General features: G+C 50.0%; 1 protein-coding gene across 1 annotated transcript in view; it reads right to left on the bottom strand.

Moving 5' to 3' along the window:
• LOC144674378 (intermediate conductance calcium-activated potassium channel protein 4-like) overlaps positions 1–9,426 on the bottom strand; it is a 57,002-nt gene extending 47,576 nt beyond the window's left edge. Inside the window, exon 1 of the mRNA XM_078535775.1 lies at positions 8,873–9,426. Coding sequence (XP_078391901.1) covers positions 8,873–9,154 — 282 coding nt within the window. The 5' untranslated portion in view covers positions 9,155–9,426. The remainder of the gene's footprint in view (positions 1–8,872) is intronic.
• Positions 9,427–13,401: the final 3,975 nt, after the last annotated feature.

The raw sequence follows: 13,401 nt of genomic DNA, 5'->3' as shown, positions 1-13,401 counted from the left end.
CACTCCCTCAGTACTGACTCTCCAACAATGCAGCACTCCCTCAGTACTGACCCTCCGACAGTGCAGCGCTCCCTCAGTACTGACTCTCCGACAGTGCAGCAATCCCTCAGTACTGACTCTCCGACAGTGCAGCACTCCCTCAGTACTGACCCTCCGACAGTGCAGCACTCCCTCAGTACTGACCCTCTGACAGTGCAGCACTCCCTCAGTACTGACCCTCCAACAGTGCAGCACTCCCTCAGTACTGACCCTCCGACAGTGCAGCACTCCCTCAGTACTGACCCTCCGACAGTGCAGTACTCCCTCAGTACTTCCCCTCTGACAGTGCAGCACTCCCTCAGTACTGACCCTCCGTCAGTGCAGTACTCCCTCAGTACTGTCCCTCTGAGAGTGCAGCACTCCCTCAGTACTGTCCCTCTGACAGTGCAGCACTCCCTCAGCACTGACCCTCCGACAGTGCAGCACTCCCTCAGTACTGACCCTCCGACAGTGCAGTGCTCCCTCACTACTGGGACTGGGAGTGCCAGCATAGATAATGGGACTAAAGTCTTGTGTGCGATTTGAACTCATGACCTTCTGATTCAGGGATGTCTTAATGTGAAGCAACAGCAAAGACGTTGAGTAACACTGCATGACCCAGCAACTTGGCCCTCTACACACTTAGTCAAACAGAGAAGTCCCAGAGGTTGAGCATCGGAACACAAGAAATGGGAGCAGGAGGAGACCATTCTGCCCATCGAGCCTGCTCCCCAATTCTGTAAGATCATGACTGATCTTCTACTTCAAACCCACATCCCTCACCCTATCCCTTAAGTGCCCAAAAATCTACGATCTTAGTCTGGAATAGACTCAATGATTGAGCCCCCACAGCTCTCTGGGGGGGCGGGGGGTGGGGGAGAGAATTCCAAACATGCAGAACCCTCCAAGTGAAGAAATTCACCCTCGTCTCAGCCCAAAATGGCCGACCCCTCATCCTGAGACTGGGACACGCCCACCTAGTTCCAGACTCTTCAGCCAGGCTGGAGCTGGAACAACCTCTTGTTGGCCAGGGGGCTGCAGCTGAACTGCCGACCCAGGCAAAAGCAACTTTTTGACCTGAAGCAACCTTCAGTCCAGTTACTGGCCTGAGCAACTTTTGCAACCTGATTCCAGTCACTGGTCTCGGTTGGCTGGAACCGGTTTTGAAATTGCTGAGCGTCTTGAAGACAAAGGAAATGTGATGAGTCCTTATTTAGAAAAGGAGGAACCAGGTGATCCTGCAAGCCTTGGAACAGAGCCAACAAGAAGATGCCACAGATCAGGCGAGCGGGCCCCAAACCAACGGGAAGAGAGACAGCACAGCTTGAAGAGATAAGATTCAGTATAATACTGAGAGGATTTCGGGCGTGGGGCAGCGAGACTCTGGAGACCCACCATCGCAGAAGCGGCAGAACCTACATCAGCAACGTAGAGACGCAAGAGAGAGAGAGGACGGAATGCCTGGCCAGCGTTAGGTCTCCTTTTCGGGCATTAGCTTTTATATTCTGTGACCACTCAGGGAGTGTCAGAGAAACCTAGTGGGTGTGCGTTTCGATCCTAGTTTTGGGTATAAAACTGTATAACCTGCTGTAAACTGCATGTCTATATTTAACCAGACATATAAGCTATATGTAGATGATCTAACGACGTGAATAAAGCGAATTTAGAGTTAGAGAATTGACTCTTCTCCTCTTTGTACTAAGCCAATAACTGTTACCGGTGACCTCCGGCAACACTCTCTCCATCGACACTGTCAAAGTCTCTCAGTATGTTACATGTTTTCATGAGATCACCTCTCATTATTCTAAACTCCAGAGAAAAATCAGCACAGTCTATTTAATCCCTCCCCTTAAGGCATCCCAATGATCAGTGTAGTGAACCTTTACTGCACTCACTTTGAGACAATGATATCTCTCCTTAAGTAAGGAGACCAAAACTGTACACAGTACTCCAGGTATGGTCTCACCAATGCCCTGTACAGCTGTAGCAAGACTTCCCGGCTTTTATACTCCATCCCCCTTGCAATAAAGAGCAACATTCCGTGTGCCTTCCTAATTACTTGCTGTACCTGCAGGCTAACTTTGTAACTCATGATCAAGGACACCCAAATCCATCAGATACCAACATTTACTCATTCCTCAACTTCTAAAAAAAATTCGGACTTTTCGTTCATCCTACCAAAGTGGATAATTACACAATTCCCTGGATGAGAAATGGAAAATATTCATTGCAGTGTACAGGTGAAACTGGTGTTGGAGGTGGGGAGGCGGGAGGGGGTGGGGTCAATCGGGGAGTGAGAGAAAACTGCATTGAAGCATATTGGTATGCTAATATTATCCCAGGGAGTTTGAGTTTCATGGAGGTTCCTCCAGCTCCATTGCATTTAAACAATGTGCTCGAAAGAAATTCCCAGCACCTGTCCTTAATTTTGTAGCCCCATTCTGATTCCCAAGTGCATATATGCACAATGGGAAATTTCTATGTAAACGTGTCACGCTGTAATAACACCATCCCACCAGCGATGGCACTGCAGTGCCTGCATTGGCTGGAGGATGCATTTACAAGGTGACCAGTTTACATTGGAAGCTCCCATTGTAAATGTTGACATAGCAATTTAAAATGGAAGATGTGAACAGGAAGTGTATTTTTTTTTATATTCGCTCATGGGATGTGGGCGTCGCCGGCTAGGCCTGCATTTGTTGCCCATCCCTAATTGCCCTGCTCTTGTTCAGGAGGCATTTCAGAGTCAACCACATTGCCGTGGGTCTGGAGTCACATGTCGGCCAGACCAGGTAAGGGCAGCAGATTTCCCTCCCTAAAGGATGTGAGTGAACCAGATGGGTTTTTACAACAATCGGCATTGGTTTCAAGGTCTTCATTAGATTTTTAATTGAACTCAAATTCCACCATCTGCCATGCTTGGATTCAAACCCGGGTCCCCAGAGTCCTTGGATCTCTGGATTACTAGTCCAGCAGCAATACCATTGCACCATTGCCTCCCCAGCAATTTTTCATTAATTACTCATCAGTATCCCATGGCTTGTTAACATGGTTATGGTAAGAGCGTCAGTTGAAATTTTGGTGGTTTCAAACCCAAGGATAATTCTTAGAGAGGTCAGCAGGAGACCATTTGGCCCATCGAGTCCATGCCAGCTCTGTAGAGCAATCCAGTCAGTCCCATTTCCCCCTGCTCTATCCCCCGTATCCCTGCGAGTTTATTTCCCTCAAGTCCCCATCTTTTTGAAATCGTCCATCGTCTCTGCTTCCACCATCCTCGTGGGCAGCGAGTTTCCAGCTCCTTACCACTCGCGGTGTAAATAAAGCTTCTTCACAATTCCCCCTCTGTATCTCTTGCCCAGAACCTTCAGTCCGTGTCCCCTCCCACCCCCCAATCCTTGCACCATCAGCTAATGCCAACAGCTTCTCTTTGTCCCCCTTATCTAAACCCGTCGTCATCTTGTCCACCTCGATCAGATTCCACCCCCCCCACCCCCCCTCAATCTCCTTTGCTCCAAGGAGAACAACCCCAGCTTCTCCGACCTGAGATACGTCATGCTCTGGCATGTCCAAACGAACAATTTTGTTCAAGTCTTTGCCTCCAGTCCCATGGGCTCCAAAGGAGTGCCCACAGTTGGCCACCTGAGCAGTCGGAGTGGGGATTTGAACAGGCTACCTTTAGCCCTGCTGGAGTCACAGGGGCTACGCTATGTGGGAGTGGTCACCAGAGGAAGGTTGAAAATTTCTGGCCTCACAAAGGATGGTGTAATCTGCTGTGTTGCACAATGGGAGACTGTCTATTTCCCCTTTAATTGGGATTCACGTGTCAATAAAAAAGTTGCCTTCAACTCCCTACCTTGGCCGAGGTTGGGGGTTGCTGGGCGGTGAGTGTCCTTTTCACTCATGGTGAACGGTGAGATGAGAGTTCACAGAGAGAGGGGTGGAGAGGGTGGAGAGGGGGGTGGCCCAGGGCCTGGTGGCCGTGTGAAAGGCAGGGCTGTGTTGTTTGCAGGATTGCCTGATGTTGGGGGCAAGTTGGCCGCAGAGGGTAGCAGATTCAGCATGTGGTTATCTGAGGGGTTAACAAGCGGAAACTAAGCAAACCTCACCTCAAAATAATGAGGGCAGCAAAGTTTGTTTTTTATTCATTCACGGGATGTGGGCGTCGCTGGCCGGGCCCAGCATTTGTTGCCCATCCCTAATTTCCCCTTGAGAAGGTGGCGGTGAGCTGCGTCATGAAGCTATAAATGTACGTAATATTATTTGTTTTTAAAAATAGAGGTTTAGTCTGTGGATGTGTCTTAACTGGATTAAAGCTAGCCAGTCTGGGTGCTTTGATCTAGAATAGTTTTGAGGCGTAAACAGAGAGTAAGTAAGTAGAGGCACATTTGCATTTTGTCGAATAGATCATTCAAGAAAGTGAAATCTGGCACCCAGCTAGCAGAGACCAAGCAACATGTTTATATTACGAATAAAATTGGTGCTAGGAAAGGGGATTTGTTGTCAGAGGAGGTGGAGTTCAAAGGTCCTGATGATCCAATGAGAATTTACATTCAAAGAGAAGCGCTGGGAATAACTTGAGCAGTTTTGTGTGTGCAGAGCAGAGGCTTGTAACATCAAAGCAGCTGTAAGCCTACACCTGTCTGCAAAGGAACCACAGTGAAAGGAGCCGGATTTGGAATTTGAGTCTATCGGCTGTTGTTGCCTTAATGGAGATTAGTCTGGGAATCTGTTAAAAAGTTATAATAGTAGCAATTTGTATATGTTTAACTTGTGTAAAGTAATAAATATCTCATGTAGTTTGATATAAAAACCTTTTGAGAACTGTTTGTCTTATTCCTGAATTTAGAGCTGCAACTCTAAACATGCCACTTGAAAATATAGGCTATGACAGTTATTTAAAGTTTCCCTCTGGGATTTTAAATAACTCAGCTTTTACCAACTGCTGGGTCATAACAGCTGCCTTCTTGAACCGCTGCAGTCCATGTGGTGTAGGTACACCCACTGTGCTGTTAGGGAGGGAGTTCCAGGATTTTGACCCAGCGACAGTGAAGGATCAACCGGTATATTTCCAAGTCAGGATGGTGCGTGACTCAGGAACATGGTGACAGAGGAAACAGGAGCACGAGGAGGCCATTCAGCCCCTCAAGTCTGATCTGCTGCCATTCAACTAGATCATGGCTGACCTTCTCCCCGACACCATTTTCACACACTATCCCTGTATCCCTTGTTGTCTTTAATATCTAGAAACCTATTGATCTCTATCTTGAGCGTGCTCATGACTGAGACTCCACAGCCCTCTGGGGTAGAGAATTCCAAGGGTTCACCACAGTGAGTGAAGAAACTCCTCCTCTTCTCAGTCCTAAATGGTCTTTCCTTATCCTGAGACGGTGCCCCCTGGTTCCAGACCCGGCAGACATAGTTGGGGGGGGAAATATCCTTCCTGCATCTACCCTGTCCAGCCCTCTGTTGGAATTTTGTATGTTCAATGAGATCACCTCTCATTCTTCTAAACTCCAGAGAACCCAGGTCCGGTCCCCTCAATCTCTCCTCATAAGACAATCCTGCCATCGCAAAAATCAGTCTGGTCAACCTTTGTTGCACCCGCTCAGTGGCAGTTAAGTCCTTAGGTAAGGAGGCCGAAATTGTACACAGTAGTCCAGCAGTAATCCCACCAAAGGCTCTATACCTTTGCAGCAAGACATCTTCAGTCCTGTACTCAAATCCTCTTGCATACCATTTGCTTTCCCGGTCGCTTGCTGCACCTGCATGGTCTCCCAGCCACAGACACTTACAGCAGATACACTTGACTTGGCATCCGGGGTTAGTCACAATCAATGCTTGTCATGGAAGAATGAGTCCAAAGTTATTCCTCTACATCAATCGGATTTATTCTCAACACAGCCCTGCAGCATAGCAGACTCTCCCGGTCCCTTCCACACTGGTGTTTTGCAGCTATATCCCCATTTATGGGTGAGCCAATGCCCATCACCTGTTTTAACAATGTAATTGCTGCACAAAGTCGTCACCAGTCGGCAAGGAGCTTGTTATTGGACCTTGACAATGTAATCACTGATACATTGACATCCAGGAGCTCCCACATCCTGCAGCCGCTAGACATCACCTGCCCTGGCATCTTTATAGCATGCGATTAATTAATTATTTTACCGATTACATTTTAATTAATGTCTCTAGCCCTGCGTGTCCTTATATTCTTGCTATTTCAATATATGTTCCACTTACCCTGACTGAAATTCCTCAGTTAAGATAAATAGGAATACTCACCAGCCAATCTAACAAGGTATACCAGTCAGTAAACCTTGTTACTACTACTAAAACCTTACAATTACTAAAATGACCCATGTTTTGAAAGATGAAGGAGGACAATAATCGCCAACCAATTAACTACCTGTTTTCTTGTGACATCAGGGGAGGTGGTGGTGTTCCCCATGTGTCTGCTGCCCTTCTCCTTCTAGATGGTAGCGGTCGTGGGTTTGGAAGGTGCTGTCTAAGGAGCCTTGGTGAGTTCCTGCAGTGCATCTTGTAGATGGTACACACACTGCTGCTACTGTGCGTCGGTGGTGGAGGGAGTGAATGTTTGTGGATGTGGTGCCGATCAAGCGGGGCTGCTTTGTCCTGGATGGTGTTGAGCTTCTTGAGTGTTGTGGGAGCTGCACTCATCCAGGGCAAGTGGGGAGTATTCCAATCACACTCCTGACTTGTGCCTTGTAGATGGTAGACAGGCTTTGGGGCGTCAGGAAGTCAGTAAAACGGAAGCTGACAAACAATGCCCAGGAGTGATACAATGGGAACCACGTGACAACTGGATGAATCATCAAATAAAGCAATCGGTATGTGGAAGAAGTGGCTTTTCTCTTCAGTTAATTATCCGATTCCCCTTTGAAATCCTCGACTGAATCTGCCTCCCCCACACTCTCAGGCAGCGCACTCCAGATCCTAACCACTCGCTGCGTGAAAACTCATCTCCCCCTCTGGCTCTTTTGCCCGATTCCCTTCAATCTGTGTCCCTCTGGTTACCGACCCTCCTGCCGCTGGAAACAGTTTCTCCTTATTGACTCTATCCAAACCCCCTCATGATTTTGAACGCCTCGATTCAATCTCCCCCTTAACCTTCTCTGCTCTGAGGAGAACAATCCCAGCTTCTCCCAGTCTCTCCACATGAACTGAAGTCCCTCTTCCCTGGGACCGTTCGAGTGAATCTCCTCCGCACCCTCCCCGAGGCTTAGACATCCTTCCTAGAGTGTACGGTGACCGGAATTGAACGCAGTAACCCAGCCAAAGCTGAGCCAGACTCTTACACGCGTCTGACATAACCTCCTTGCTTTTGCCCTCGAAGCCTCACGGCCCAGAGGGTCCTCGAGAAGCCTCCCGGAGCCTCTGTGAAATTTCAAAAGCCGCATCGATGTCACTGCGATGGACACGTAGAAATGGCGCCTTGGGGTCGGTCAATGAGGTTGTATCTCGGAGCGCCAAATGTCCCCTAACGCAAACCTCCCAGTTACGGGGGGAGGGGAGACGGTGGTGTAGCGGTAACATCATGGGACTAGAAATCCAGAGACCCAGAGAAATGCTCTGGGTGGGGGGGAGGGGGTGGGTGGGAGAGTGAGTTCAAATCCCACCATGGGGCAGCTGGTGGAATTTAGAATTTGAATTCAATTAATAAATCTGGAACAGAAAGCCAGTTTCAGTCATGGTGACCATGGAACTATCATCGATTGTTGTAAAAATAAAAACCCCATCTGGTTCACTAATGCCCAACCTTACCACGTGACTCCAGACCCATAACAATGTGTGGTTGACTCTTAACTGCCCCCCTGCAATGGTCTAGCAAGCCACTCAGTTCAAGGGCAATTAGGGATGGGCGACAAGTGCCCCACATCCCATGAAAGGATAAAAATACTCACTCCCAGAGGCCAGGGAAGGGCAGCCATTTTAAACAGATTTAAAAAAAAACCAAATAACCAAAAAACTCTCAGGAGACTCAAGATCACAGAATTGTTAAGGTGCAGAAGGAGGCCATTCAGCCCATCTTGTCTGCACCAGCTCGCTCTGTCTCTCTCTCTCTCTTCTAAACCTAGCATTTGGCAAGTTGTCTTTTGTCGAATGCATATTTTTTAACAATCATACATAAAATACCTGCACTGTAGTTTTGCACCAGTAACTAACTGAATGATCGTGTTTTTGACTTTTTTTGAATATAATTTTGTCATTTAAATAGCCTTTAAAACAAACGTTAACTTAGGGGTGCGTAGAACGAAGACAATTGATTCTGGGGACGAAAAATTAGTTTCTAACATCACATTCAGGGTAATTTATTGTCTCGGCTATTCACAAAACTGTTCGCTGCTCACACAGCCATAAATCTCCTCCCTCGAACTAAAGTCATTATCCCTAATCCCTATCCACTTGGATAGGTTTATGTGGAGCATGAGGGGATGTAATTTGCATTTGAGACGGTAAAGTGCAGCAGATGGATCAGCGTTTTAAGAAGACGCAGGTTGGGCAAGGACGATGCCCAGGCTCAGTCCAAGTCTTGTCTCATTCGTGAGAACGATGGAGGTGGGGTGGGTGGGGTAGGGGACTGGTGGTAATAGGAAGTAAACAGCCTCAACCCCACCCTCCCTGGAGATTAGGTCCAACTTAAATGCTGACGCCTTTTAATCACAACAGAAAAGTGATGGGGGCGACAGGGGAAGGGGGGGTAGCTAGGGCCCGCGATGCCCCATACAGTCGAATAGCCAGCCAATCAACCCGGGGCACGGGGGCGGGGGTAGAGGGGCAGCGCCTTTGGGGAAATAAACTTTGGGGAATGAATCGTCGGAAAGTCATCACTCACCAGGCGGGAGCATTCCAGAGAGAGCTCCATGCTGACTATCATCAGGCTGAGTCCCAAGCCAGACACCAGCAGCGAGCAGGCGCTCAGTATCCGCTTCTGCTCCACCAAGCGCTTCCTCCACTGGAGCCTGGAGGCCACGTTCTCCCGGGAGCCCCCAGACCTCTTCCTGCCCGGCTGACCCCCGGCTCTGCTCTCACTGAAGCTGCCGAGGGTCTCCACCAGGTCCTGCCTGGGCTGCGGGGAGGGCACCAGCTCCAGCACCATCATGTCAGGGCAGGACATGCTGGAGGGGCTCAGACTGAGAGAGAGAGGGAGACAGAGAGAGGGAGGGAGAGAGAGAGAGAGGGAGAGACAGAGAGAGAGAGAGAGGGAGGGAGAGACAGAGAGAGAGAGAGGGAGGGAGAGAGGGACACAGAGAGAGAGGGGGAGAGAGGGAGAGAGAGGGAGAGACAGAGAGAGAGAGAGACAGAGAGAGAGAGAGAGGGAGGGAGAGAGGGACACAGAGAGAGAGGGGGAGAGAGGGAGAGAGAGGGAGAGACAGAGAGAGAGAGAGAGACAGAGAGAGAGAGACAGAGAGAGAGACAGAGAGAGGGACAGAGAGAGAGGGACAGAGAGGGACAGAGAGAGAGACAGAGAGAGAGACAGAGAGAGGGACAGAGAGAGGGACACAGAGAGAGGGACAGAGAGGGACAGAGAGAGAGAGGGACAGAGAGAGAGAGGGACAGAGAGAGAGAGGGACAAAGAGAGGGAGAGACAGAGGGGACAGAGAGAGACAGAGAGGGACAGAGAGAGAGAGAGGGACACAGAGAGAGAGAGAGAGAGAGACAGAGAGGAACAGAGAGAGAGAGAGAGGGACACAGAGAGAGAGAGAGGGACAGAGAGAGAGGGTCAGAGAGAGAGAGGGGGAGAGAGGGAGAGACAGAGAGAGAGAGGGAGGGAGAGAGGGACACAGAGAGAGAGAGAGAGAGACAGAGAGGGACAGAGAGAGAGAGAGAGGGACACAGAGAGAGAGAGAGGGACAGAGAGAGAGGGTCAGAGAGAGAGAGGGACAGAGAGAGAGACAGAGGGAGGGGTGGTACAGAGAGAGAGAGAGATGGACACAGAGAGAGGGAGAGAGAGACAGAGAGGGACAGAGAGAGGGACGGACAGAGAGAGAGAGAGACAGGGAGAGGCAGAGACACAGAAGGGACAGAGAGAGAGAGGGGGACAGAGAGAGACACAGACAGACAGAGAGAGGGAGGGACGGGGAGACGGAGGGACGGAGAGACGGAGGGACAGACAGACAGAGAGACCGAGACAGAGAGAGAACCCCCTGTAGTGACACACAACACAGCTTTGCCAACAGAGCTCATGCAGCAAAAGGAAACACCAACTTCCTTTTGAAGGCTGAATATAGCCACAACACTCCGCTTGAGAAAGGGCTTTTACCAACCAGTGTAGGCAGGGAACTCACCCTGGGTCAGCATTGATCAGAGCAGCTCTGGATCTCGGGATTCAATCCTCTGAAGCTGAGATTACTGATCATCTCCGTCTTTTACCCTCTTTCAACACCCAGAACAGAACAGAGAGACTGAGACTTTAAAGGTAACCCTGGCGTTTAGAGTCAAACAGCAACAGAAGGAGGCCATTCGGCCCATTGTGCAGGTACTGGCTCTTTCACAGAGCTATCCCATTAGTCCTTCTTTATTGGTCAGGACGGTGAGGGAATCATTTCCCTCATTTAACCAGTGGCTTTGCTCAATACAAGATATCACTTTAACACCACCCGGCTATTGAGCATCCCTCCCCTGTTCGACATTCCCTATGAACAGGAACCTTCTCACCTTCTAGACTTTACTACTCTCCCCCCCGCAAGGTGTCAGCAGTAACAGTGGAACAGTGAAAATCCATCAAACTGCTATAGAATCGGTGTCCACAGGGGGGCGGCGGTGAGCAGAGCCCATTCAAGCAATGATTATAATTGTCAGCAAAAGATCTGCATTTCGAAAGCGCCTTTCGCCACTCCAGGACATCCCAGAACAGCTTACAGCCATCGGAAGACATTTTTTTTTAAAAAGAGTGTTGTCACTGTTGGAAACACGGCAGCTAACTTGTGCACAGCAAGCTCCCAAAAACAGCAATGTGATAATGACCTAGATCAATGTTGTTTTTTTAAGTGATGTTGTTTCAGGGATAAATATTGGCCCCAGGACACCGGGGAGAACTACCCCCTCCCCCCTCCCCCCCTTGCTCTTCTTCCAAATAGTGGCTGTGGGGTCTTTTACCCCCACCGGAGAGGAGAGGGCAGATGGGGGACCCCAGACTTAATGCCTCACCTGAAAGACAGCAGCTTGCCTCACGGGGGTATTAGAGTTGCTGGCTACACCAGCATTTATTGCCCATCCCTAATTGCCCCTCGAGAAGGTGATGGTGGTGAGCCACCTTCTTGAAGAGGTGTCAGCTGTGGCTCAGTTCATAGCACCCTCGCCTTTGAATCAGAGGGTTGTGGGTTCATGTCCCACTCCCGGAAAACCAAGAACTGTGATTGTACTCGAAAGAGTTGCAATCTGTGACTGTTGATAACTCGAAAGAGTTTCTTGAACCGCTGCAGTCCATGTGGTGTAGGTACACCCACCGTGCTGTAAGGGAGGGATTTTGACCCAGTGACAGTGAGGGAACGGCCAATATATTTCCAAGTCAGGATGGTGAGTGACTCCCTCTCCCCTGTTCGACATTCCCTATGAACAGGAACACCTTCTAGACTTTACTACTTTCCCCCCGCCCCCACCAAAGGTGTCAGCAGTAACAGTGGAACAGTGAAAATCCATCAAACTGCTATAGAATCGGTGTCCACAGGAGGGCGGCAGTGAGCAGAGCCCACACACAAGCTGACGGCCAGGCAATGATGGGTCTGGTATGAGTGCCCGGCCCAAAGGCAGGTCCTTGTCTCACTGTCTGCTGATGCTCCATCCTGAGCTGTTTTCTTGGCAGTCAATGACTTGCAGCTCGAAAACGCCTTTCACCACCTCAGGACGTCCCGAAACAACTTAAAGCCAATGAAATACGTTTTGAAGTGTACTCACTGTTGGAATGTAGCAAACTTAGCAGCCAATTTATGCACAGCCAGCTCCCAAAAATATCAGCGTGTTAGTGACCCAGATCAATGTTTTCAGTGATGTTTGGTTGAGGGATAAACATTGACACAAGGACACGATGGAGGACCACCACCCCCACCACCCCCCGCTCCCCGCTCTCCCTCCAAATAGTGGTCATGGGAACTTCAACATCTGCCAAAGAGGGCAGACAGGACATCGGTTTAATGTCTGATCAGAATGACAGCACCGCTGACAGTGCAGCACTCCCTCAGTACTGACCCACCGACAGTGCGGCACTCCCTCAGTACTGACCCTCTGACAGTGCAGCACTCCCTCAGTACTGACCCTCCGACAGTGCAGCACTCCCTCAGTACTGACCCTCCGACAGTGCAGCACTCCCTCAGTACTGACCCTCCGACAGTGCAGCACTCCCTCAGTACTGACCCACCGACAGTGCGGCACTCCCTCAGTACTGACCCTCCGACAGTGCAGCACTCCCTCAGTACTGACCCTCTGACAGTGCAGCACTCCCTCAGTACTGACCCTCCGACAGTGCAGCACTCCCTCAGTACCGACCCTCCGACAGTGCGGCACTCCCTCAGTCCTGACCCACCGACAGTGTGGCACTCCCTCAGTGCTGACCCACTGACAGTGCAGCACTCCCTCCGTACTGATCCATCGACAGTGCAGTGCTCCCTCCGTACTGACCCACCGACAGTGCAGCACTCCCTCAGTACTCACCCTCCGACAGCGCGGCACCCCCTCAGTACTGACCCTCCGACAGTGCGGCACTCCCTCAGTGCTGACCCACCGACAGTGCGGCACTCCCTCAGTGCTGACCCACCGACAGTGCGGCACTCCCTCAGTGCTGACCCACCGACAGTGCGGCACTCCCTCAGTACTGACCCTCCGACAGTGCAGCGCTCCCTCAATATTGACCTTCTTACAGTGTCCCCCTTAGTACTGACTCTCCAACAGTGCAGCACTCCCTGAGTCCTTTTCGTGGGAGTGTCTGTATGTATTATGAGTCTCAAGTCTCTGGAGCTCCTTTTCTGTTGGAACCTTTCTTTAAAGCCATTATCATTAGTTGCCTGAACCTCATACTGTACATTAATATTGGTGTTATAAATTGGGCACATTTAAAAATATTAATTAAGACCAGAAACTGAACTGGACAGGGATATAAATACTGTGGCTACAAGAGCAGGTCAGAGGCTGGGAATCCTGCGATGAGTCACTCACCTCCTGACTCCCCAAAGCCTGTCCACCATCTACAAGGCACAAGTCAGGCGTGTGATGGAATACTCCCCACTTGCCTGGATGAGTGCAGCTCCCACAACACTCAAGAAGCTCAATACTGTCCAGGACAAAGCAGCCCCGCTTGATTGGCACCACATCAACAAACATTCATTAATTCCACCACCGACGCACAGTTGTAGCAGTGTGTGTACCATC

The sequence above is a fragment of the Cetorhinus maximus genome, unplaced genomic scaffold, assembly GCF_964194155.1.
Source record: "Cetorhinus maximus unplaced genomic scaffold, sCetMax3.hap1.1 HAP1_SCAFFOLD_645, whole genome shotgun sequence".
NCBI lineage: Eukaryota > Metazoa > Chordata > Chondrichthyes > Lamniformes > Cetorhinidae > Cetorhinus > Cetorhinus maximus.
The sequence above is the reverse complement of the archived record's forward strand: the minus strand, read 5'-3'. Positions and strand labels throughout refer to the sequence as shown.